Source organism: Parasteatoda tepidariorum, chromosome 6, assembly GCF_982258835.1.
Source record: "Parasteatoda tepidariorum strain Cologne lab strain chromosome 6, Ptep-v5.0, whole genome shotgun sequence".
Classification (NCBI taxonomy): domain Eukaryota; kingdom Metazoa; phylum Arthropoda; class Arachnida; order Araneae; family Theridiidae; genus Parasteatoda; species Parasteatoda tepidariorum.
Genome location: NC_141760.1, coordinates 1,183,534 through 1,208,182, shown reverse-complemented (window position 1 = coordinate 1,208,182; position 24,649 = coordinate 1,183,534). Strand labels below are relative to the sequence as shown.

The following is a 24,649-nucleotide window of genomic DNA, read 5'->3' as shown; positions in this document are numbered from 1 at the left end:
CTCGACATTCTGCTTATTTAAAAAGGCAGACCATTGATTAAATAAACATTTTGATGTTAATTTAAAAACATATGGTCATAATGTAGAATTAAAAATTCATTTTTTGTACTGAATTTTCATCTTCCATTTGCAAATTTTAATTTTGCTATTAGTTTGGGGAAGCCCAGTTTTTACAATAGTAAGTCTCCACTTGATTGCACTCGGGTCGCAGATAAATTTTGACTCTTCTACTTTCGGGAATATTTCGTATCGTGATCAGTCGAGCCAACTACAATCGCCAAATAGATTTTAAACTTTACTTAAAAAAAAAAAAAACATGTACTATATGTTGGATCGGGGATAGCTACTAATTACACCTTTCGAGTTGGTCCTTTACTGAATGTGTGTGTGTGTGTTTTTTTTTTTTAAAGTTTCTTAGGGGCTGCCGGGAAGTTGCAAAGAATATTCTGCCACAGATCACGATACTGAAATCTTCCCCTACCTTCTGCTGGGGGTTGGTAATGTCTCTGAGCGGACTTAACCTATAATCCAATCCATTCATGCTTATGCTTTTAAGGATTTCTCTAAGATTCTAATGATTTTGTACGATTTATTGTCTTTGTTCAGGGAGCTTATCTTTATCTCCATTACATATATTTTGCAATGAATACTCATGATATATTTCTTACAAAATAAATACAACCCTCGATTCTGTCCTTCTTACAGGAAACATTCTACATATTGTGTTGAACAGCGGAGAAAGTAGTTCTCTAAGTTTCAACAAAGCCATTTTACCATCCCAGCCGTTCTGTATGACAATGAAGTACAGGAAAGGACCGAATGTCGCTGGTCAATTGGATTCGAACAAAATGGAGATGCTTTTCGAACCGGAGGGGATGTTACCCGTTAATGTTCACATTAATCCGTCTTCTTCAGATTTTTTTACCTATAATCTGGACTTAAGTTGGAAAGGAGCGACGAAGGTAAGTTATCAAGTAACTGCACATGCTCGCTGACTAGTTTATTTTAAATGACGATTCTTATAAGGATTCTTTTTTTTAAAACACAAATAATAAATCTCATAAAAAAAATACACGCACACAAGAAGTACTACTCAAGAGAGTCCTACAAAAACAAAGGATCACGTTGTGAGCCACATGGCTTCAAAATACAACGGAAACCCAGAAGTATAGGCAGTAGAGAGCTTGCAGCTCACCCTAGGGAAGAAAACACTACCCATAATAAAGTTATGTGTCCATTCTAAAGTCCAAATAACTCTTGACGACTCCAGTTTCAAATTGCAACTTTACCTCGAGTGAAAGGCACTTAAACTGTTGCCCTTCGCTAAAAATTTAAACACGACTTAAATTTAGTATACAGTCGTTAACTGAACTTCGCCTGTTTCTCGATTACTTAATCAGCTCTCAAAAGCCCATATGAAAATTTTTTCTCCTTTATGGATGGTTGATCCTATAAAGCGAGGCACAGATCGCGCCAAAGGGTTAAATTAGTCTTAGAACTTCTGGGTTATCACTTTTAATTTTTTACTCCTAATCTTTAAAAAGCGCGCCATCCAATAATATATTTGTAGTGTTTACAATACGCGTTTTTTCAATTTAAATTTCAACGAAACAAACAAATGAATTCATAAGACTCCGCAAGCATGCTATACGAAAAAATATATTGTGTATAGTTCGTTCACCAGGAGTTGGCACTTTACTCCGCCTTCATCACGTGGTATCGGATGATACTATTTCGCTATTTGGGGAGAAGGATGTGAACAAGGCTGCTATTTGGCGATCGTATGACAAAAATATTTATTTCGCAATCTTCATGTGCATATTTTGAACAAGTGCATTTTATTTCATAAACTCGTTGATATTTCTCTCTTTTTATTGAATAATTTGTTCTTTTTGAGATATTTTGCTGGGAAAAGTTTTTAAATAAAAATTAGCTAGAATAACGAAAGGTATAAAAGCTGATGATAAAGCGAAGTAAGTGGCTGAAAAAGAATTCACTGTTTGTGTTTGGCCATCACCTTCTACATCAGAAAGCCTCCACACGGTTTCTTATAAGTAGTCTGCGCAGACTATTTAAAAAGTGAACAGTTTGAGCGGATGAAACATGAAACCAAATTCTACTTTAAAAGTGACTGAGAGGAATTTGTCATATATATTTGAGAATTGAATCTGTAGTGGTAGTCAAGTAAATAAGACAAACTATGGCTCCAATACTATCAGAGCTGACCTATCAAGCAATATTGGAGCAAACAAGTTCGCAAGTTAACGTTATGTTAGTATTAGTTATGTTATTACAGAGATGCCAACTGCGATGGACACGACAAAATAATTTAAAAAACCGTAAATAACTACAAAGTAAATTTTGCAAATAGTTGACAATATTTGCTTGCTTTTAAAAATGTAAAGCCACTTTATAGTACACATTAAAGCATGTAATGCAATAATAAAGCATGTAGTTCCACTTTATAGTACACATTAAAGCATGTAATGTGTACTATAAAGTGGTGAATTATATAAGCCTACGCATTGTTTAGAAATAGTGGTGGATTAAAATCTACTAAATCGAACTTATTAAACCAAGAATTACAATTAATAAACTACCACTTGAAAATATTTATTCGCTGAGCTTCTGTCAGCTCTTTGCTACAACAATAAATGATAAGTCGGCCTGTCTAATTCAGGGGCTCTAAGACAAACTAATAATATTCAAAAATTAAAAAATTTTTTAGACATATATTTGCTACCACTTTTTTATTTTTACTAGATTTTCTATTAAAGGGCTCTTTTGTGAACTAGTTTGCCTTCATAGTGGTCTGATTGAACTACCTATAAAAAACCGTGTGGAGGCAGTGCGCGCATTGGAGTTTATCTCGATTTCAGGCAGGGAAATATTTTTCCTCTTACTCCCCCGCGCTGAAATGAACTCTGCGTTCGAGGAGGTGGAGCCAAGTGCCAACTCCTGGTGAACGAACTATAGTGAAAATTAATACCGGCTAACTCAAATTACGATAAAAGTGAATGAAGAAGTACACGTAATAAAGAAATTTAATAATAAACACAGATACAAACATGAATTACATTTGACAAAAACTAAAAGAATTAAAATTAAGGAAAACTCTGGGTAAGAGTCATGTTTCAGCATCCATATCCGAACTCGAACTGTTCGTTGATGTCAGTGGTGGGGACATGGGTGGCACCACAGGGAATCGGTTGGTTGCTACAAGTGCGATATTTCATACCAATAGAGTCAATAAGGGATAACGCTCAAAACATGGCAAACCTTACACTATGTTGTGATATTAATTTCGTTAAATTTCTTCTTGTAAATTTGCACATATATTTAATCACAAACCATAATAATAAAACTTCCTAGAATATTAAGCCTGTTTACATATCAGTTCGTAAGCATATCATAAGCGGGGGGGGGGGGGGGGAGGATACGCCTGAAGTTTCTTCCGGTTTTAGAAAGCTTGTTATTGTTTACATTCAGTCATTAATACACATCACCATCCATCACAATAATATATTAGAAATGAAATTTTAAAATGTTTCACTATATAGCTCTTTATTTTTCTAAATATGCCTATTAAAAAAAAATCATTTAGCACATTGTCGACAAATATTTAAATCTGGATACAGCTCGAAATGAGTGTTTTTCAATCTTCATTTACGAGTATCGTTTTTTATTTATTAATTTTTTTAAGAGAATAAACTAATGAATCAAAATGAATTCGTAATGTGATATCGTCCAATTGCATAAATAACTCAATACATTTTATTAATTATTTTACATATTCATCAATACAATCTGTAAGGGCAATTCTGGGCAACAACTTTTCTTTTAATAATTCTCCACGGATCATTTTCTATAATAAATGAGAAGAACTCCTTTTCACAAATCACAAAATATTCAATTTTGCATTAAGACCTTGAACTACTGGAGTATACGGGACACTGTAGAAAAATGATTTTCAAGAAATCATTGTGAAGAACTGGTGTTTCATTCCCAGTGGCGGCCTACCCATAGTCAGCTTGCCTGGGATTTAAAAGCGGTCAAAAAGCAATGCTGACCACATTGCCACAATCATAGCGTCGATTACCTGGTCCACTGTTGCGGGAATGCTTTACTTTTTAGACTAAATTAACAGAGTGACGAACTCTGCAAAGTTTAATTTAGAAGAAATTTGAAAGACAAATTAATATATTTTTTTCAAGGTCAAAATACTTATGTTGCGTATCATGTTATATTTTTTTTATTTCAGTTTTTGTTGAAGTTTTCAGTCCCACCTAATGCTCCGCCACAATATTTGGATGTGCAAAGTATTCTTGCCAGCAACGGAGAATGCAAAACAGATGAAAACTCTTGAGTATTCGCTCTGATATACAAGGCTCTTGTCTCCTAGCATTAAAGGATCAAAACTAAAGTCTTACCAGCTTAAACGTGTTGTCAGTGAATTCTTTTAAGAGAGTGAATTTATGAAATTCTTTGAAAGAGGTGAATTTTCACTACATTCAAATGGAGAAAATTCAGAAAGCATCATAATTCCAATAAATAATAAATATAAAATAAATTTTATTATCACAAGAGAAAAGATACACCACAGAATATTTTAAGCATATTAGAAAAAATCAATCCAAAACACCCTCCTGAAAGAAAAGAAAAATTTAACTTAGAGTCAAATGCATTTTCATTCAATATTTTTCTAAATTCAACAAATACACTTTAGAAACAGTTTTTGTGGAAAGATATTAAAATTACCAATTTTAATCTATCTTCGAAGGAAACACATAAAATCTAAACTATTCTAATAAAGTTTTGGAGTATTAACAATGGTGAAACATTGCAATAGAACTTTGCTTTGTAGAAATTTTTATATACAAAATACAGAGTGCTGCATTCTATATAATCAAACATGGGTCAGTTTCAAGATTGGGTGCTAAATGAGAGATACCTAAAAAGTTTTATCACCTATTTAATCTTAACTTGTATTCATTGTATTTAATTATGTACTAATTGAGCACAATAGTGCTGTTGGCCACAAAATTAGGGAGCCTGACACAAACTGAAAGCTTAATGAGCAAAAAATCGATATCAAATGACAACATGTTTCATATTTAACGTATTGAATTAACATTTATAATAAAATTACCTACTAATGAAAAATATCATACCTTTATGGTAACTAATTCATGAAAAAAACTTACTTCTTAAAAAGAATAGAGACATTTCGCTGGTTCAAAACTAAAACGACACTTCTGCATTCACTTCTCATTAAAATAGCACGAGAAGTGAGTGCAGAAGTGTTGTTTTAGTAAGTATTTACCCAACAATTTGATTTTAAAATCGCGCGAATATGAATCACGATACAGGATTTAAAACGTAAAAATACAAATTGCAATATTGAATTTTTAAATTGCGTCCATACGAACCACGAAGTGTAATTTTTAGATCATGTGAATACAAATCGCAGTGTCTAAATCACATATAGGGGAGAGTCAGGTAGCCCCACTCACTTAAGGAGTATTGCTTATATTTCTGTATAATACTGAGTAATAATCAACATTTTTGTATGTTTCTATTGTTTTATCATCTAATTAAATAATGCAAAAAGAATAAACCAAAAAAAGAATAGTTAAACTTAAAAAAAATAGAAATTTAAAAAACATGTTTTTCAGCTCTTTTCAGAATGTGTCGGGTAGCCCCGCCCAGTTACAAAAATTGTGTTTTTTTGGCTATTTTTTCAGGTGTAAATGAGAATGACCAATGTATTGACAATAGATAAACCTCATTTGTCATTTTTATCACAACATTATTTTATTTATTACATACTTTTAGTGAATTCTATCATTTTAAACAAATGTCATACTTTTTATCATTATAATGTATATTAATATATTATAATATTAATATATATTTATATTAAATATTCAACGAAAATAATTTAATTTAAGTAACAATAATTAATAACAATAGTTGTTTTTCAATATAAACTTATTTGGTTGATCTCTTCTTATAAACTTAATATAAAATACTTCTTATAAAAGTACAAATTCACTTTGTATTTTGATTGCATTCAAATGCTTCTGTAGATTGATTCGTTCACAAATAAGGGAAAATAAATAAGTAAGCAAATAGCTTATCATAATATTTATGATTTCTTGATATTAAATTTAATTTGGATATATCAATTACATTTTAAAAATATTTAATTTTTTATTTTTAAATATATAAATTTATGTTTCATATAATATTAAAACATATTTGTCGTTAAAAATGCATATAACATTCAAATTTGAAGCAATAAAATAATAATCTTTGCAACTGTACATTTATCGACGAAATAAAATTGGGCAGTGATACCCAACATTCATGTGAGCGGGGCTACCCGAAATCCAATTTTTTTGTAAATTTGTAATTACTCGAACAATTTTTTACATACAAACTTCTTTCTTTGTGCAAATTAAACTTAAGACTACATACTTTAATGCTGTATGTATAGAAAAAATTATTTTTTTAGCATTAAAATGAAGTTTAATCGAAACATTCAACCAATTTTTTTTTAATTTCACGACTACTGTATTCAACATTTTCAAAACTATTGTTTACCATGTTACCAGCTGCATAAATACTTGAAACTAATCTTTTTTTAATATAACAATTAATGTCTGATGGCCCATTGACTGGAAAAAATACTCTATACATATGAAATTGACAGTGGGCTGGGGTACCTGACTCTCCCCTAAATACGAAAATCGATGCTTGATTTTACAAGGGCGAGATTACGAATCGCACTATTGGATTTTAAAGACTCGTGAATATGAATCACGATATTGGGTTTTAAAAACGCGGAAATATTAGATTAAAGCAAATATCGCGATATTGGATTTATAAATGACGTCAACACGAATCACTTTTAAATCATGTAAGTACAAAAATCTATGTTTGATATTGAAATCGCGATATTAGCAGATTTCTGCGCCGTTCCAAAAATTTGAAATGGCGAAATCAAAAGAATCCAATTGGCATGCATGTGGTAGCATACGTTTCAAAGTTTTGTCAGATTATAAGTCTGATTCGAGCCAATGATCTTGAGATAATGCGATATTCACAGAGAAAATCTGCCTTGACCTCCCTTGGGAAGGCTTTATAGCTTGTTATGCACCCACAGCATTTTTAAAGATCAAAAATGCGAAAATTCATTTTAATGCAGACTAAAATCTCTTTTGTGAAAGTAGGCAAGCTAAAAATGAATATTTCAACTAGCTATTCAGTAAACCCCCCTCCCCCTAGAAACTGTAAGCAAAGTTTCTTTTTTTTCTTCATAACTATTAATTCGATTTTCTAAATTCTTTTATACATAAAAATCATCCTAAAACTAATTTTTATTTCAGAACGGAAGCAAAGCTAATTTTTATTTCAGAATAGAAGTAAAGTATTCTTTATTTTTGAATCTTGAAACAGAATATATGATGAGAACAGACTTTTGAAGTGTGAGAGGGAAACAAAACTATTTTAAAAACCAAACAGACTGTTTTGGTGTGTCGAACAGCTACTCATCGTCCATTATTCATCAATTTCTTTCATTATTAAGTGAGATACTTGTACGTCTTAAAACAAATCTTTGCTTAGAGCATTTTTTAGAGTTTAATGTCACTGCAACATCAGAGAAATATAATAAGAAGAAAAAAAATCACTTATTTTGTTGCTCTGCTTTTATAACGCATGATTCTTAAATAAGAAAAAAGCATGTGTAATACTGATATAGTATAGTATTTATTTTTACAAGAAAAAAAAACTTTCAAAATGAGCTTAAAAATAAATTTAATAAACAAAAATAAATTTAGGTAATAAATTTAAAGGAATTTCTTCCTATAAATCAATCTTAAAAATATTTTACCACTAAAAAAACCCCCATAAAGTGCTTTTCAATTCTTAATAAATTGAAACAAGTTTACAGGCTTAATACATTTCAAAACAGAAGTTTGAAAACTATATTTGATTCTGAATTAAGTTCTTTCCTTAAGAGAAATCAGTTTTTTTTCTTCCAACTCACCATTTTTAAAAGCTTTTCTGCTGAGTCCAAAGCATCCTTTAGAATAGAATTTTCTGTTTGTAGAACTGTGAGTGAGTCAAATAGCTAAAATACATTGAAATATTAAAATAGTTATCTCTTAATGTATATGGGAATATATACTGCATTCACTGAAGAAGGAAACATTTTCCTTTAAATAACACTGAGAAGCAAGGCTAGGATGTTAAAAACTGCCCTTATAAAATGTAAAAAAAAAAAAAAAAAAATTTAAATAACCATAAAATAAAAAAAAATTCTCAAAAATTTTGGAAAGCAAGTTTTATATTGGCAATTTTTATATATAAAAACTAAATTGCAAAAATCTGCATTTAAAAATTTAGTAAAAAAAAAAAAAAAAAAAACATAGTTTATAAAAAAAATGTAAATAAAAACCAGATGAATAGAAATTTATCAATTTGTAATGACAGTCTTCAAAAACATCAGAATAGCATTATAGCAACAAAAATTTAATATTACTGAAGTTGAAAGATGGCAGACCAAAAGCAAATTTTTAATATTTTAAAAACTCTGTTCAACATCAACACTTGTTTTGGGAGAATATTTAAAATAAGATTAAACATGAAATTCACATGTAAAGTGCACTTAAAATGTAAAATATCATTGAAAATATACAAAAAATGAAAGAAAATGAAAAAAGAGCTGAAATTGATTGAGAAAAATGAGCTAAAACTAAAAAATAAAGGGGGAAAAAAAAGGACCAAAAATTAGGGTTTCCTTCATTAGACTGATACCTTTAGAAAAATTATAACAAGAAAAAGGATTAAGTTTAAGAATTTTTTGCATTCTGTGTGCTACAGAGCATATATTTTTTCAAATTTCCGGGTTTTAGTTTTAAAAAAAAAATTGAAAGTTTATCCAATTGTTTCTCTCAGGTGCACGGGAAATGAGCCACCAGAAAATATTTTGAAACATTTCAAGGCAATATGTAATTTATTGAGGATTCAAAATGAGAAAAATGCTTCAAAATCCATTGTTTGGTTTTTCAGATATTAAAGTAACAGGAAACAAACCATGTTTAAATCAGAGTAATGAGATTATGAATTTGCAAAGGTGCAACTTTGCTTTAATAACTTTGCAATGAGAACTAAATCAACATGTAGTTCTCGTTGAAAAAGTTTCTTTTTCTCGAAAAGGAATTTTTAAATATTCTCACCATTTCAAAAGGTTTCTTCCACCAGTCGGCATTGTTAAAAATTTTTTTAGATACACTTTGATGTGTCTTCTTTAATTCAAAATGCATTTGATTAACTCAATATCTTAATTTAATTTTTTAATAATGAACAAACAAAAAGCATGTTTTTCTTTTGAAGAAATTTAAGGAGACAAAAGAAAAATTTAGTAAATACTGTAGTACCTACGTAATATTTTTATACAATTACAACTACTTTAATTTATTCAAATGCCTTTAAGCTATGCATTCAGTTAAAAATTTAATTAAAAAATTAAAATTCGTTCACAAGGAACTTTCTAACTACAAACAATTAAAAACCATACTTTTACCTAACTTTAAAACTAATTATTTTTTCTAAAACTTTGCAAACAGACTTCTACTTATGCTACCAATATTCTGTTAAAATTTGAAAATGATAGAATAAAAATTACAAATTTTTCTTTTTAACGTCCTGTGTCCATCATTTAATATGTATTTCATAAATAACGCAGATCTATAACTAATATTTACACACAGACAACGGATTCATTAACACTATGTACCAAACTGGATTTTTAAAAAAAGGACATATACATACTTAAAATCATACTTTACCATCAGTAAACAAATAAGTATAATAATTATAATAAAGTAAAACAATTATATAAGTATAACAATTATTAACAAAGTTAAAGATCAATAAAACCAGATTTGAGAAAAGTAAATTAATATTGAGATTAAAACAACCCACAAATATTGAGGAATACATTTTATATTAAAAAAGAAAATAAAAACAAAATATAAACACATGGAAATTACTCGCATATAAAACAAGTGTCTTTATATACAAAATAGTTCCAAGGCTTATTCATCAACCTTTCAGTGGATGAGCAGCTATAATGAAATTAATTATAAAATGAATTCCACAGCCATTTTAAATTATTTCATGTATGAGAATTGTACTTTTTATTACATTACAAAGCATTCCAGGGAAATTCAAAACAAAATGCCTCAAAAAATGATAGTAATGAAAATGATTTCTCTGCTTTTTATGAAGAGAAAATATTCTAATCCCTATATTCTTTGACTTTCATGAACTGCATAGTTGCCAAAAAGATCAAAAGTTTCTTCATTTAGCAACCATAGAAGAGTTTCATTCCGCATTCTTATCTAATTTGTCAGGGTTATAATCTAGCAATATTTGATGCTGGCTAAGTATTGCTAAGTTGGCAATATTTCGACCATTTGGTAACAATTTTCCTACTAAAAGAAGTACGTATAATGAATGGTAAGATATTAGGAAAAATTTAAAAAATAGTTTTAAAAAATTCCCCGATTTTTATCGAAATGTCTCAGACTTTTTGAGAATAAAAAACTCCCTGATAATTCCAAGTAGGCAGCCACCCATGTAACATGAAATTAAGTTAAATGAAATCTTTGACAACTAAATCCAGTTGCCTGAAATTTTGAACCAGAGTAAAATAACCTAAACTTTCAGGGTACGTTTAGGCGTCCTTGAATAATAAGAGAAGTTGAGTACATGCTTTATCTTTAGTCCCTCAGTGGCGGCCATTCATTTTACCCTATACACTATATTACCTACAAAAAAAAAATCAGCGCAAAGAGGTAATAAACCATTGCCATAATTGAATGTAATAGACAATTTTTTACAGTCAACTTTTTTTAAAAATCTTAATGCATTCAGAATTCCTCAAAAAACATTATTACTTTTCTAAGAGTGCTAATTAAGTTATTTTTAAACAAAAAAACCTTAATTTTCATCTGAAATGGGGATTCATGTGATTATTCAACAGCTGATGTCACTTGCGATCTGCTGTTCCTTTGCAATCAAAGTGTTATGAAAGCTACTAACTTCTTGCTTTCGTTTGAATTTTTGGAATAAAATCCAACTATTTTAGATTGTAAATAACTATGTGAAAATAAAGATATGCATAATAAATTGTGCCCTAATGTAGCTTAATATAGAGCATTTTTAGTTTTCAATTGTATCCACTGTTAATAATTGAAAAGATTTTTTAGTTTTGTATATTTAATATTTATTAAACCAGTAAAGAGGTATTAGAATGTGTTATGGATGCTTGATATTACTTGATATAAATACAAAATAATTTTGAACCTTCATTATTTTATAACCATGCTAATCTTAATTTTAAAATATAGTTAAAAGATAAAAAATAAATAAATATTCCAGTAGATTTTTTATTTACTTTCTTTTAATTGAGTTAAATCAATGTTAAAAGAGTATTAAATTCAAACATATGCATTTATTTAGTTCAACATTACAAACATTAAGTTTCATAAATACATATAAAAAAATTATTCGCCATCTCAAAATTTTTAATTACAGAATAAAAACGCTAAAGATAAATTTTTTTTAGCTTCAGTTAAACAAAAACGTTAAACTTAATATTCGCTGAAATTAAGTGACTAAATTAAATAACATTAAATGAAATTTTAAGCATAAACGCATTGTGGCGATGATGATGATGGATAGATATTTTTCGATGGGTTAGATTCTTGATAGCGCCGATTCATTTTCAGCAATACCGAAGGCTTAATCTGAGGTTTTCTTCCTCTATTAAAGTTTTGATTTGTTGAGAAGAGCTGCATAATCATTTCTTCAGCTATTTTAGATTTTAGTGATAAACAGTTTGAAGTTTTAAAAACATTACTTCCATTTTACATAGACTCTCAAAATTTTCAATTTCATTTTCACGTAATTTTTATTAATAATATACAAAGTAAGTTCATAGGATATAAAAGATATCAAAACTAAAGAAGCATTGAAATAGCCTTAGAGGATCGAGACGGCATGCTTCCATTAAGGACATTTCATAACCAATCAGGGCTAGTTTTGCATCACACAGAGGCTTTTTTTTTTTTTTTGGAAGACTTAAATGTTAGATTAATAAACATTTTAGGGAAAAAAACAATCAAATTTTCGGATTCAAAAGAGAATTTCCAATAAGTTAGGATTGAAAATAAAAATTAAGAGATGCTGTAATTGCCTATTCCAGAAAGATTTTTTAGATAAAAATTATATTTTTACTTTCATTTTATTTCTATGAAGTAATAACTATTAAAATTTTATAGTTAAAATGCACAATACACTAAACAGGGGTCTGTCCAGGACAAATTTACTACCATTTAGCGGTACCTTCACAAATTCAACTTTAGGAAAAACAGTAGTTTCACAAAATACTTTTTTAAAATTTTGTTTTTGTATCCCGTAAGAAACGATAAATCCATATTTGTACCACATTTTTGTGTTGATTTTTTAATATAATTTTTAATTTTCTCAAATTATGTCTAATTTTTCACGATAGGTACCTCACAGAAAAACCTTGACAGACCCCTGCTAAATATAAGATAAAGCGATGACTGAAAAAGCTTCTATCGAAATAAAAAAGGTGTATACTTGTTCATTTTCAAACAAAGCCTTCTCTAGGGCGATCCGCCTTTGTTCTGCAAGATCTTGCCAATAAGAAAATGAATTGGAATCTAAAATTAAATACGGAATATAAATAATCTGAGATAAATAATCTGCCTGTGAAACTGAAAGAAATCTTACCAAAAGAGGTCACTACTGGAATGATGTCAGATACATTTTGATTAACAGTGACATTTGCTGCAAACAGAGTGAAATTGAATTAAAATAAATAAAATCCTTGCTTAAAGGTTACAATTTAAATATGCAGTGACCATCACTAATAATCAATGGATCATAAAATCAGCTGCTATTAAGAATCAAATCAGAACTTTCATTACAATTTCATAAAATCAAGATTTTAGACAGCATATCTTTAAAAAAAATAATAAATAAATATTTAATAAGCCAATATTTTAGAGCCTTCCTTCAAATATTTAATCAAAATGACAAATGTAAATTCAAAATAAAATATTAAATGTAACTGGTTTAGCTTTTAGAGTATTTGCAAAGTTAAATTTTCTAACATTTTTTTCTTAATCATTGAGATGTCCCTTGAACGAATTAGATTTTAATAAGTAGCAGCCACTGTATACATAAAAAATATCAAAACAAAGTAATCACAGCTATTTAAAGATTGCCATGTCTACTGGACAAAAAAAAGTGTCCACACACAAATCATTTAATGATTTTTGAGTGATTTTCGCAAACCGCTAACTTTTGCCTATTAAAAACTCAAGAATCTAATCAAAGAATGAAACTGATTTAAACAAATTCAGAATAAGTAAATGACATTTAAAATAAATCAAAACGAGTAAATCAAAAGTAGCTAAAATCAAATTTGTTTTATTTTAATTTAGAAAGTGAGAAATACTATTCTAGAATGGTATTTCCGACTTTCTAAATTAAACTCAAAAACATTAGGTACTTTTTCCTTATGAACCAATAATTAATAAGTAAATAGAGGAAAACATTTTAAATATTTGATTGAAAATTTAATTAATACTTAAAAATAAATTATATCTAGAATTTTAAAGAAATATTAGGATTTTTCATAAGTTATACTTTTTCAATGTAAAAACATCTTTGTATCACTTATTTTATTACGATGAGACCATTTTTTTTTTTTGCAAGCAAACACTTAATGATTTAAAACCAAAATTCTTGTCTTATTTAAAATGAGTTTTTTTGGACTGGTACAGTAATTACAAAGTTGGTAGGTAATGACAAACTAGAAACTTTTTAATTCCAAAATATTTTTTTAACTACACCAATTGCTCTATAATAATTAAACAGATATTTTAAAATATAATTTGTATATATTATCAAAATTACTTATGATTTATAAACAGATAGAAATTTGCTTTGGTGGCATTTTTCAAATCACACTATTTTATTGAGTATACAATTAATAAAAAACTTTTCTTCCAAATGCCCAGTAAAATTTTAGCTAACTTTTTACATAGGTTTTATTTTTGATCATTTCATCACCTATTTCAATACTATTATTCTAAAATTAAGAAATTTCAAAGAGTAGTTGAATTTGCAAATGTGTGAAGATTGTTATTTTTGAAGGATCAAATTTTTATTTATACTCAATTATACTGACAAAGAAATTTACAAAATTTAGACATTAATGTTGCTGAAATTATTAATTAAAATTATTATTTTTTTTACATAGATAAAAAACTTTCATTAATTAAATTGTTCGTATTATCTAAAAGTTATTAAATTTTTTTACAAATCAAATTTTTGTTACAAGTTTGAAAATAACTGAATCTTCTAAAAAATTGCAATCTAGCCACACAGATTTTTATTTTATTTTTATGAAGGTTAAATTAAGCTTATTGGATCCTTAAAGAAATGGTAAACTTTACAGTTCAGTAGAAAAGAATGTTCTTAGTAACCTGGAAGTTATATTTTATTAAACTAGAGCCATCTATAGTTTTTTTGATTGGAGCTTGTCGTATTTGGGATGGTAATTACACAAAAGTTCAGGACCCATACAAAATGTGTAGAACATACAAATTATTCTAAGAACATCCATGATATAATATATTTAAGCAGACAGGCATACCATATCAGAATATGCATGCATTTGTCTAATTCTTTCATAATATAGTAAATTACTCAGAAAATTTAGAAATGTGTGTTTGGGACATATGCAGTAATGACATTTTTATTTATTTAAAAATATATTTTAAATACAAAATGTATCTGATGCATATTTTATTTAACTCTTTGTGAGCATTTTAAGCAAAATGTACCATTAAACAATGAAAACGAATATTATAATAAGATATACATATTGCTTAAGGACATAAAAGTTAACACATTGAGAAAATAACCTTTATGTTTCTAAATCGCAGTAATGTTACAACAAAATATTTTTCTAAGTACTAAGTATCTAAGTACTATAAATTAAGTATAGCCAAATACATTAAGATAATTAATATTTCCATGATTGGATATTTTGTAATAGAATCTAAAATATGTAATAGAACTAATTAGTAATAATCATAACATTGTAATAATTATTGAATTAAATTATAGTGGTTACAATAAATGAACTGTATGATGCAGAAATGACACAAGTTATAAATTTTCTAAGTATCTTCTTACATTGAGATATTTAATGTTATGAAATTGCCCAAAATTTTCCATTTCATTTTAAACAACTTCAAGAATATTTTTTTAGGGAGGTTGTGCGAGCATGACAGTCTCAATTTATTCTTCAATTGCAACTTAATTTCTGTCACATAAATATACATTTGCTTTATACATTCAGGGACATTAAAAGAAAAACTCAGTTTGATGGGTTTAAGATATTACTAAGAATAACTTTTTAGGCTTAAATTTTGATTTCAAACGAGAATAATTTTAGGTAAAAAGAAAATTCTCATAGCAAAATTATAATTTAATAATTAAATTAAAAAATTACTTTAATACAGTACCATCTTTCCTTGAAAATATTAATAAAAAATTAATTTTATTTCTTTCTTTCTTTCAACATTGAGTTCAAAGAAATAGGCTGTCTTTGTTGTTTTCTATTGTTTCTGAAATTCATTAAAAAATTTTTTTTCTACTTTCAGTTTAGTCAGATATCAAAGAACCAATTTGTCAAAAATATTCTAAAAAATGGTTATTTTAGAGCACAAATTGAGGAATTTTTTTTAACGAATAATCAGGATTTTTGAAGTCATTTTGTTCCAAAAATCCAAACTTTGTTTATAAGATATTGCTCTATTTTTTAAAGATTATATTCAATTCTTTCTGTTTGAAAAGAATATTCTACAACAATCAACATCCATTAATATGCAATTTGATATGGTAATAAATCTCGAAAATATCAAAAACTTCGGACTTTCAGCTGATTTGCTTTCTCAATCTAACTTGCAGTAAAGCAGACTACCAAACATTGTCTTTAGATCACGACTTACGTTGTTGCATCTATAGCTCATTAATGTAGCTCAAACATGGCATTATTATCCCAAAACTAGGATTTGATTTTTAAAGTTCAAATATCTCAAGAAAATGTAAAAAATTTAAATATTGTGAGTTTAACTAAATAAATAAAATTTATATAAATCAAAAGCTTAAAAAGGAAATTTTAACACAATACTATGCATTTATAAAAATGAAAGAATATCACCATACTGATATTATATTGTGTTGATACATCCTCATCTGAAGTAGAGTTCACCTTAAGATGATTTGAAGCCACATTTAGTTTGGCAGTTTCTTTTTTCAATTTTAGAGAAGACTTCTTTACTTCAGATTTGGCAATCTTTGATACTTTTTCAATCTTTGTATTTTTTGGTTTTGACACTTTAGAACTTTTACTATTTTCTTTTTCCAGCACTCTCTTTGGCACCTTCGGTTTCTCTTTGGAAATTTCAAAGCACTAAAATTGAAAAATAAAGGTTTTTTGATCAACTATGTCATGAAGAAAAAAATTAACACTATTCATTAAGTTTAGTAAGGCGCAGAAGTTTAAATCTACTCCAAATAACAAAACTTGCTATTATTTCCCCTTTTATAAATACAGGTACTAACAATTTTTAGAAAGTTTTATGTTCAGTTTTATTTTTTCACTATCAAAAATATGTTTTTTGATTTAGACACTAATGACTGATATTATGAGTAAACTTCTTCCTTACTTACCTAAACTAACAAATATTTAAATTTTAAAAACATAGATGACACCACTACCATAGTTTGTTTTGAAGAATAGCTTAACTTTCTTCCACTTTCACAAATTATTCATATAAGGTTTAAATATTGATTTTGGCTTTAAGATTTGTTTCCAATGATGATTTTGTTTTCTCCTAGTTAGGCAAAAAGTTCCAGGAAATCTACCAAACTATCTGGCAATGTATTTGCTCTATCTTACCATTATCCAATTAGATATGCAGTGTCCTTTAATGGAAAAGCTCTCTAACAAATAAAGTTCCATGTTACTAATGTTATATCTACAATATAGTAGTTCTTAGATTTTGCGTCGAAAAAAGAAAACATCTTTGTGCAACTATATTGATCAATAATTAAATTTGAAAAATATGTGATGAGTTAACAATTTATCAGATTCCCAGCAACTCTAGTAATTTACTTATTAAAAAGATAAAAACTCTGCTAATATCCTTGGCCAAACTTAGAACAAAAGATATTCTTAGGCAATAGATATTTAAGAAATATATATGTATATATATATATTTTTAAGGATTGTAACAGAAATGGATAAAAACCACACAACTTAAAGATATTAGAACATTTCATAATAGCAAAATATAAAATTGAGATAAGCATAATATTTACATTACAACAAGATTGTAAAAGTAATTAAGAACAATGTAGGCACCTTTAGGGAAATTGGAGCCCGTTTAGACGAAACCATTTTTGGTTCAGGGGATCCAACCAAAATAGTCTTGTCTGCGGCAGACACTTGCAAATCTTTCAAAACACTTCGAGTTCTCATCTACACACAAGAAAAAGAAAAAAAACTTACTCTTTATAAGCTCAATAATCAGAATTATTAGAATCGATATCAGCTATTAGAGTTCAAGTACGAAATTTAAAACCAGAAAATGTTTTCTTTTTATTGAATAGTATGTAATAAATTGGATGTTAACAAAGCTGATTAAATTTTACAATAATTCTGCTTACACACTATATGGCGTAAAGACTGCACAAACCCTTTCGAGAGTACAGCAGGTTGACCCCTGAAGGGCCACATGCCCAAGTATATTGATAGCAATTATCATAATTCCACATAAACATTATTTTAGATATTAAATTCTTTTTGTCAGTCAACTTGGTATTTGCAAAAAACTAAATGCTTTTAAATATTAAAATTCCTTTAAACTTGAAGAATACTAAACTGATATTTCTTTTAAAAGAAATAACATTTCTTTGGATTCAAAAAGTAGGTTTATCAATATATAAACTGCTGTTTGTAGAAAATGCAACACCATGAAGGAATCATCAGAATCAAATGAAATTCGCAGCAAATGTCAATTATAGGATATTATGCAAATTAATAAAGTTTCAGAGCCATCGCGCGTGCGTGGCGCGCGCAGCGCCCTCTGAATTGATGCTGAAAGCGTATAAATAAAGTGCTGTAGCGGGACGTTGAAAATAGTCTATGATTATTTGTTAGTGGCAAACGTTTAGTGAGACCTGAGTATGCCTCCACGACGGAAGAATAAGAAATTCAAGCAACTTACGGAGTTTGAACGAGGGAGGATAATCGGCCTTCGAGAAGGAGGATTTTCCTATCGCGCAATAGCAGCTCGTATGCAGCGGAACAGTTCCACAGTGATGCGAGTTTGGAAGCAGTGGACCGACGAGCACCGAACAACTCGAAAAACAGGCACTGGACGACAGAAGGTGACGTCAGAGCGCGATGATCGACACCTGCTCCGCATGGCGGTGAATGATCGCACAGCTTCCTCCAGGCAGCTGGCAGCACATTGGTCTACTGCTACAGGTGTACAATTGTCGGCTTCGTCAATTCGTCGTCGTCTGCTGCGCCGTGGATTGCGGGCAAGGGTGCCATTATACAGGATTCCCCTCACGGCGGATCATCGACGGCTGCGTCGGCAGTGGGCTCTTGAGCACAGAGACTGGCGAGCTGATTGGCACCAAGTTGTCTTTTCAGATGAATCACGCTTCAATTTGTGGACCCATGATGGCCGTGTTCGTGTTAGACGTTATGCCGGTCAACGCTGCCTTCCTGAGTGTATTATTGAACGACATAGTGGTCGAACACCCGGAGTTATGGTCTGGGGTGCGATTTCGTATCATGGACGATCCAATTTGATACGAATTGAGGGTAATCTCAATAGCAACAGATACGTCCGTGAAGTGCTACAGCCCGAAGTCGTTCCTTTCCTTCAAGGCATCCCTGGAGCTATCTTTCAGCAGGATAATGCACGCCCACATGTTGCGCGGACTGTTAGAGACTTCTGTTCAGCACAACGCATGCAACTTCTTCCTTGGCCTGCTTATTCGCCGGATATGTCGCCTATTGAGCACGTGTGGGATATGGTTGGTCGGCGTCTCACTCGTGATCCGCGTCCTGCAGTTTCCAAAGACGAACTTTGGTTGCGCATACAAGCGATATGGAATTCTCTTTCTCAAGCAGATATTCAACATCTGTTTGACTCCATGCCACGTCGTATAGCAGCACTTATTGCAGCGTGTGGTGGCTGCACCAAATACTGATTTCGGACGCTTAATTTGTTTCTTTTGTTTTGAAAATTTCATCATTTATTTGTATCAGTACAAGTCGTTTCTGCATTAAATTTCATTTGATTCTGATGATTCTTTCATGGTGTTGCATTTTCTACAAACAGCAGTTTATATAAAGATGGGTAAGAAAAAGTTTTTAAAACATCAAGTAATACAAAGTTTACTTAAAGATAACTAAAACTAATGTCCGTAGGCGTAAAAAAGTATTTTTTAACCAGTAATGTAATTAATTTTAAATAAATTTTATGGTTGTCAAAATGATTTAAAATAAATAAGCATGTCTCAAAATAGGGTGGGAAAATTTTTAACTTCAAGACATTTATATTTGGTGAAATAGAGATCTTACGATTACTAAATCTTACTGTTTTTAAAGCTACAAAAAGCAGTAAACAGTTTTTTCATCCATGTTCACATTTGAGGTAATATTGTAATAAAAATATTGAAATTTTCAAAAGATCATGTGGAAATCAGTGAGTAGCAACTGCAAAAGAAAAAAAAATCCCATAATAGATTGACGATGAAATTGGCACAAATAAAGTATATTAAGTGATTATTAATTATTATTAAATGTGTTATTTAATGAAACAAGTCCTAAAAATAATATATTAAAAATATGGGGATATTGACAACCACGTAAAAAGAACAATAACTGCAAAATAAGATCCAAAACTTGGTTCAACGAAACCAGCACAAATAAAGCATGCCAAAAGTGATAATTAAACTATGCTACTTGAAACTCAAAAGTCTCAAAAATATCAATTAAAAATTTTGGAATTTTCTGCCATAAGAGAATTAAAAAAAATCCCTTAGGATGAAATCTAAACAAATAAAGAGGTCATTTTAATGCACGATTTGTGCGTCTTAATACCTAATAAAAATATCAGGATTTTCAAAACAATGTGGAAATGCAAAGCAATAACTGCCGAACTTCTCCCGGTGGAACCCTGACTGTTAAAAAGGGCTAATTAGCAGGTGAAAATATGTTAACCAAATAAATCATTAACAATCTTTAAAATTAGGCTTTATTAGCTCCTAGTCTATTAGTTTTTGGCATATGTATAAATTAAATTGAATAAATAAGCTAAACTATGGTTTTTGAATAATAACTTATAAAATGTGCAAATAGTTATCTGATAATTCTTAATTCTCGAATTTGGTTACTTTATTTAAATTAAGTGCGATGAGTAATACTGATACAATCATTAGTAAATACATAACCTTTTAATAATTTATTCAATGTATTGTTATTAGAAAATATATATATTCTTAAATTTGCTCTTTTCTTTCGGAATTTTACTTAAAGAATTTCACAATAATAAATTAAATAATAGACAGGTTTTAAAAATCATTACTGGTCTAAAAAAAAGTCCCAACTCTCAGAATGGAAATCGACAGAACACATTTCAAGTGATGCTGATTTAGAGGGCCATTATGACTGAGTATCTTAATTAAGTCTCTCTCAAAAACTGGGCCCACGAGTGTAAGTATAAATACTTTTCCTATTTTCTGAAGAAAAAAATTTTTGTTTCAGAAAATCTTTTCTGGTAGTTTATTCTCATTTTATTCTTTTCTATGAATAAAAGTATAACAGCTTTTATCTTAGAATAATAAACTAATTTAATGTGCATGCATTTTTAAAAATTGAACAATAACTCATTTTATAAAGTAGTTAATTTTGTAACATGATCATTACTTAATTCTACGCCAATTTGAAAGATATTTCTGAAGATTAAAGGTAATACTTAAAAATATTCTTTTTATATTTACTTACTTTTCATTCAGATTGTATAAATGCTTGTAAAAAATTAGATATTCTTAATACTAGTCATCCAATAAATCTAATTTAAATAAAAAAATATTCAAATATAAAAATCTGATTTTTTTTCAAATCCTGCTTTCTGTTGATTTAAAAAAGGTATTACAAAAATACTTAAACATGCAAATTAAACAAATATAGAAAAGTAATACTCACTTTTGCTTTACTCATAACATCTTTAATTTATATTTAAAAAAAAAAAAAAGATTTGTTATAAAATTTAATTGTTAAACATAATTTTCTTTCAAAACTCAGTATGTTTTAATTAACTTATAGAAACAAGATTTTGTTTGAAAATTTCTGATGCCAACAAAAACTTTTTTTTTAAGGAAAAAATGATTTTTCAAATATTACAATTATTCTTGGTTGTGACACTCCGAGAAAATTATTGTAGGCACCCTTAGAAGAAACATGATTTTTAAACAGCTCAATCTCTGTAATAAACAAATTCCTAACATTGAGAAAACTAATCTTGCAACAATAATAAAGAAAACGTTATTTGATATAGAATTTTATATAGTTCAATTCTAAAAATTTGCCTTATTTGAAGAGCATTTACTTCAGATTCAGGTAGACTAGGGGTTCTTCAATATAATTTTTGCATATGGAAGAAAATGAAATATTTACATAATAACTGAAAATATGTCAATATCCTATAATGAAGCAAAATAATTATCTTTAATTTGAAAATTTTAAATCACAAAATGAGTTCTAAAACTGAAGTACGTATAACCAATATCACAGTTTCTTAGTTGAAAATATATAAAAATCATCTTACATGCTGTATAAAATATACAACAAATCTTTCAAAATCATTTAATGTTTGATCAAAAAAATTTCAATGCAAGGATAAAAGCATACACTTAAAAAGAACTAAAATTATAATTAATTTAGCAATACATAACGCATGCTCAATGAATATTTTGATCCTACAAACTATTGAGGGCTTGCCATATTTATTTTCATTATGTTTTAATGATAGAATCAATAATATAGGTAAAATTTTTAAAAAAACAAAATTAAACTATGATATTAAGTAAATATCCCTAACAATTTTTAGTCAATTAAAATTCATTCTTTTGCATTATAGATAAGGATATCTTTGATTATAGTTTCACTAACTTAGAAGTAGTGAAATTGCAAATTTAACAATTTTATATCGTCATTTGAAGAAGAAATAAACAATTTCGGATATTGCTTAAGATAAAATCATAGAATTGCTTAAACAATTCTTTAGTTGGAACTACAAAAATAAACAACTTTTAGACATATAAATTTAACATATTTTAAGTAAACCAAAAAATATTTAAGGTGACATACTTTAAACATGACTTTTCTCTTTGAAAAATTTTACAAAAGAATGTGAGCAACCGAGCTTAAAAATTTGATATGAAAAACTTTTCTACTTAAATTTTAATTCGCTACAATAGTAAATTAATTTACATAAGAGTCCTCTTGAAATTATTTACGCATTTTCATATATTACCGCGTGAAGGCGTCTTTGGTTGCTTATTTCAGTCCCATAATTTTCTCTTCAAAGACTAGAAATCATTCTAATTTCTTAGGATCCGTTTTCACTACATCATAGATGTTGTTTAACATAGCACTAGAGCTGCACAATGAGCTATTAGCGACTGTCTGGGAAATATCCTCGAGGATGATCCGAAGACATGCCATCTCAATTTTGATTCTCTGCAGAGGGATGGTTGCCCTGCTTCGGTAGCCAGACGACCTGCATTCGAAGGTGAGCACTTCACGGTAAAACACTTTAACTAGGACTGATACCGTCAGTGCCGTTCCTGGCGGGTATGCAGCGAATGCCCCGCACGCAGGCGCCCAATTTAAGGGGCGCCAAATTCAACTATTCGAAAAAAATCAAATTATAGCAAATTATTAAAAATCAAATTATAGCAATACCTCAGACTCACCCATAGATATTCTGAATTATATAACCAAGAAAAATTTGCAGTCTGTGTTTCCAAACCTGTCTATAGCATTAAGGATATTTTTGACGCTGCCGATTTCTGTTGCGTCTGGCGAAAGGAGTTTTTCAAAGCTAAAACTTGTAAAATCTTATTGGTGAACTTCGATGTGCCAGGAAAGGCTTTCAGATTTAGCTGTTATTTCAATCGAAAATAAAATATGTGAAGCCATCGATCACAATGAAATGATCAATGAGCTTGCATCTGCAAAAGCAAGACGCGTTATGTTCTAAAACTACCTTGTTATTTGATAATTAGGTACTTAAGTATTAGACAGATCTTGCACATTTTCAAAATAACGGATTTGTTTGCGTTGAGCGCCGTTTGAGAGTTTTAACTCAATTCACTCAGTTGAGTGAATTGAGTTATATTAGATTTTTTGTTAATTTCCGAATGGACGTGTTTTATTTATGACCTATATTGTACGTTAATAGTCTATTTTATTTGATGTCGAAAATAAATTTTTTGTCATATTTTTTCGTTGTTTTATTTTATTACGCCCATTTTCATAATCAAACACTTACACTAAAGTGACTTTAGTCTACAAGGAAACTATTCAGTTCAAACCTCAAACTAAAAATGATTATGAAAATCGGCCTTATCATCAAAATTTAAGCATAGTATATAGGAGCGCACAAAATTATTCTTGCACGCAGGCGTTCGCCACCCCAGGAACGGCACTGGATACCGTACACTCTCGGTCTCTTTGCCGGCTGATCAATAGTGGTCATCCTCCCGCACACTGACCACAACCAGTTATGTTTGACTTCGATGTTCTACAAAACGATCAGTTCACTTCGGGACCTATATTATAAAAGAAAAGGCAGAACGATCAATTACTCGGTGAATGATCAATCACTCGAAATGAATTTGTAAAAATCAAATGAAGAAAAACAAATTAAATACAGCTGCCATAAAGAAATAAAGATTTTCAATGAAGTTATATTTAGACAATGATGAATGAATATGTTAGTAAAATGAACTAAAAATATAGTTGTATATTGTTTATATTTGTAAAACAGAAGTTCATATATTTCTTCTTTTAATTTGTTAATGTGCAGATTTTTTTAAAAAAATATTTTAACAAAAAAAAAATCTATATATTAACAAATTAAAGGAAAAGACTTATGGACGTCTTACAGACGTTAAACTCATATTTTTTCCGAATTGTTTTTGAGATTTATATTTTAAGAATGTTATTTAATTTCCGAAGAAATTTTAAAAGAAAACTAATTTGCTCTTAAAACTCATTTTTATAACATTCTATACTTTAAATATTTAAAATAATAAATCACATTTTCGGTATATTAAAGAAATAATTAAAAAAATGAATTGAAGAACATTTTTATAATATAAGCTGCTAAGCAATTGAATTTCATATGAAGCACAGCACACTTCCACACTATTACAA

At 29.0% G+C, this 24,649-nt stretch overlaps 2 protein-coding genes across 4 annotated transcripts in view; one reads left to right on the top strand and one right to left on the bottom strand.

Annotated features, from left to right (window-relative positions):
- The window catches only part of LOC107442964 (cysteine-rich venom protein AnHyalC), an 81,936-nt gene extending 77,497 nt beyond the window's left edge, over positions 1–4,439 (top strand). Inside the window, exons 8-9 of the mRNA XM_071179050.2 lie at positions 706–962; positions 4,262–4,439. Coding sequence (XP_071035151.2) covers positions 706–962; positions 4,262–4,366 — 362 coding nt within the window. The 3' untranslated portion in view covers positions 4,367–4,439. The remainder of the gene's footprint in view (positions 1–705; positions 963–4,261) is intronic.
- Positions 4,440–4,552: 113 nt separating this feature from the next.
- On the bottom strand, positions 4,553–22,757 carry LOC107442965 (uncharacterized). 3 transcript variants are annotated; one of them, XM_043050710.3, is made up of 7 exons: positions 22,577–22,757; positions 17,549–17,665; positions 16,348–16,594; positions 12,835–12,891; positions 12,682–12,764; positions 8,054–8,137; positions 4,553–4,646 (listed from the first exon to the last, which is right to left on the bottom strand). In XM_043050710.3, the coding sequence occupies exons 1-7, from the start codon at positions 22,583–22,585 to the stop codon at positions 4,629–4,631; spliced, it is 615 nt and encodes a 204-aa protein (XP_042906644.1). In that variant the 5' UTR covers positions 22,586–22,757; the 3' UTR covers positions 4,553–4,628. The 3 variants fall into 3 exon arrangements, with proteins under 3 accessions (XP_042906644.1, XP_087021424.1, XP_071035153.1); XM_087165298.1 differs by lacking the exon at positions 17,549–17,665 and having other exon boundaries at positions 22,577–22,751; XM_071179052.2 differs by lacking the exons at positions 4,553–4,646; positions 8,054–8,137 and adding an exon at positions 10,484–10,505 and having other exon boundaries at positions 22,577–22,753.
- Positions 22,758–24,649: the final 1,892 nt, after the last annotated feature.

Bases quoted from the DNA above. Each gene is read 5' to 3' on its own strand.
- LOC107442965 (XM_043050710.3), bottom strand. The intron at 16,595-17,548 runs GTGCCTACATTG...TTTCAATTTTAG, and splicing joins GGGCTCCAATTTCCCTAAAG to TGCTTTGAAATTTCCAAAGA. The intron at 12,892-16,347 runs GTATGGTGATAT...CTCTGTTTGCAG, and splicing joins ATCAACACAATATAATATCA to CAAATGTCACTGTTAATCAA.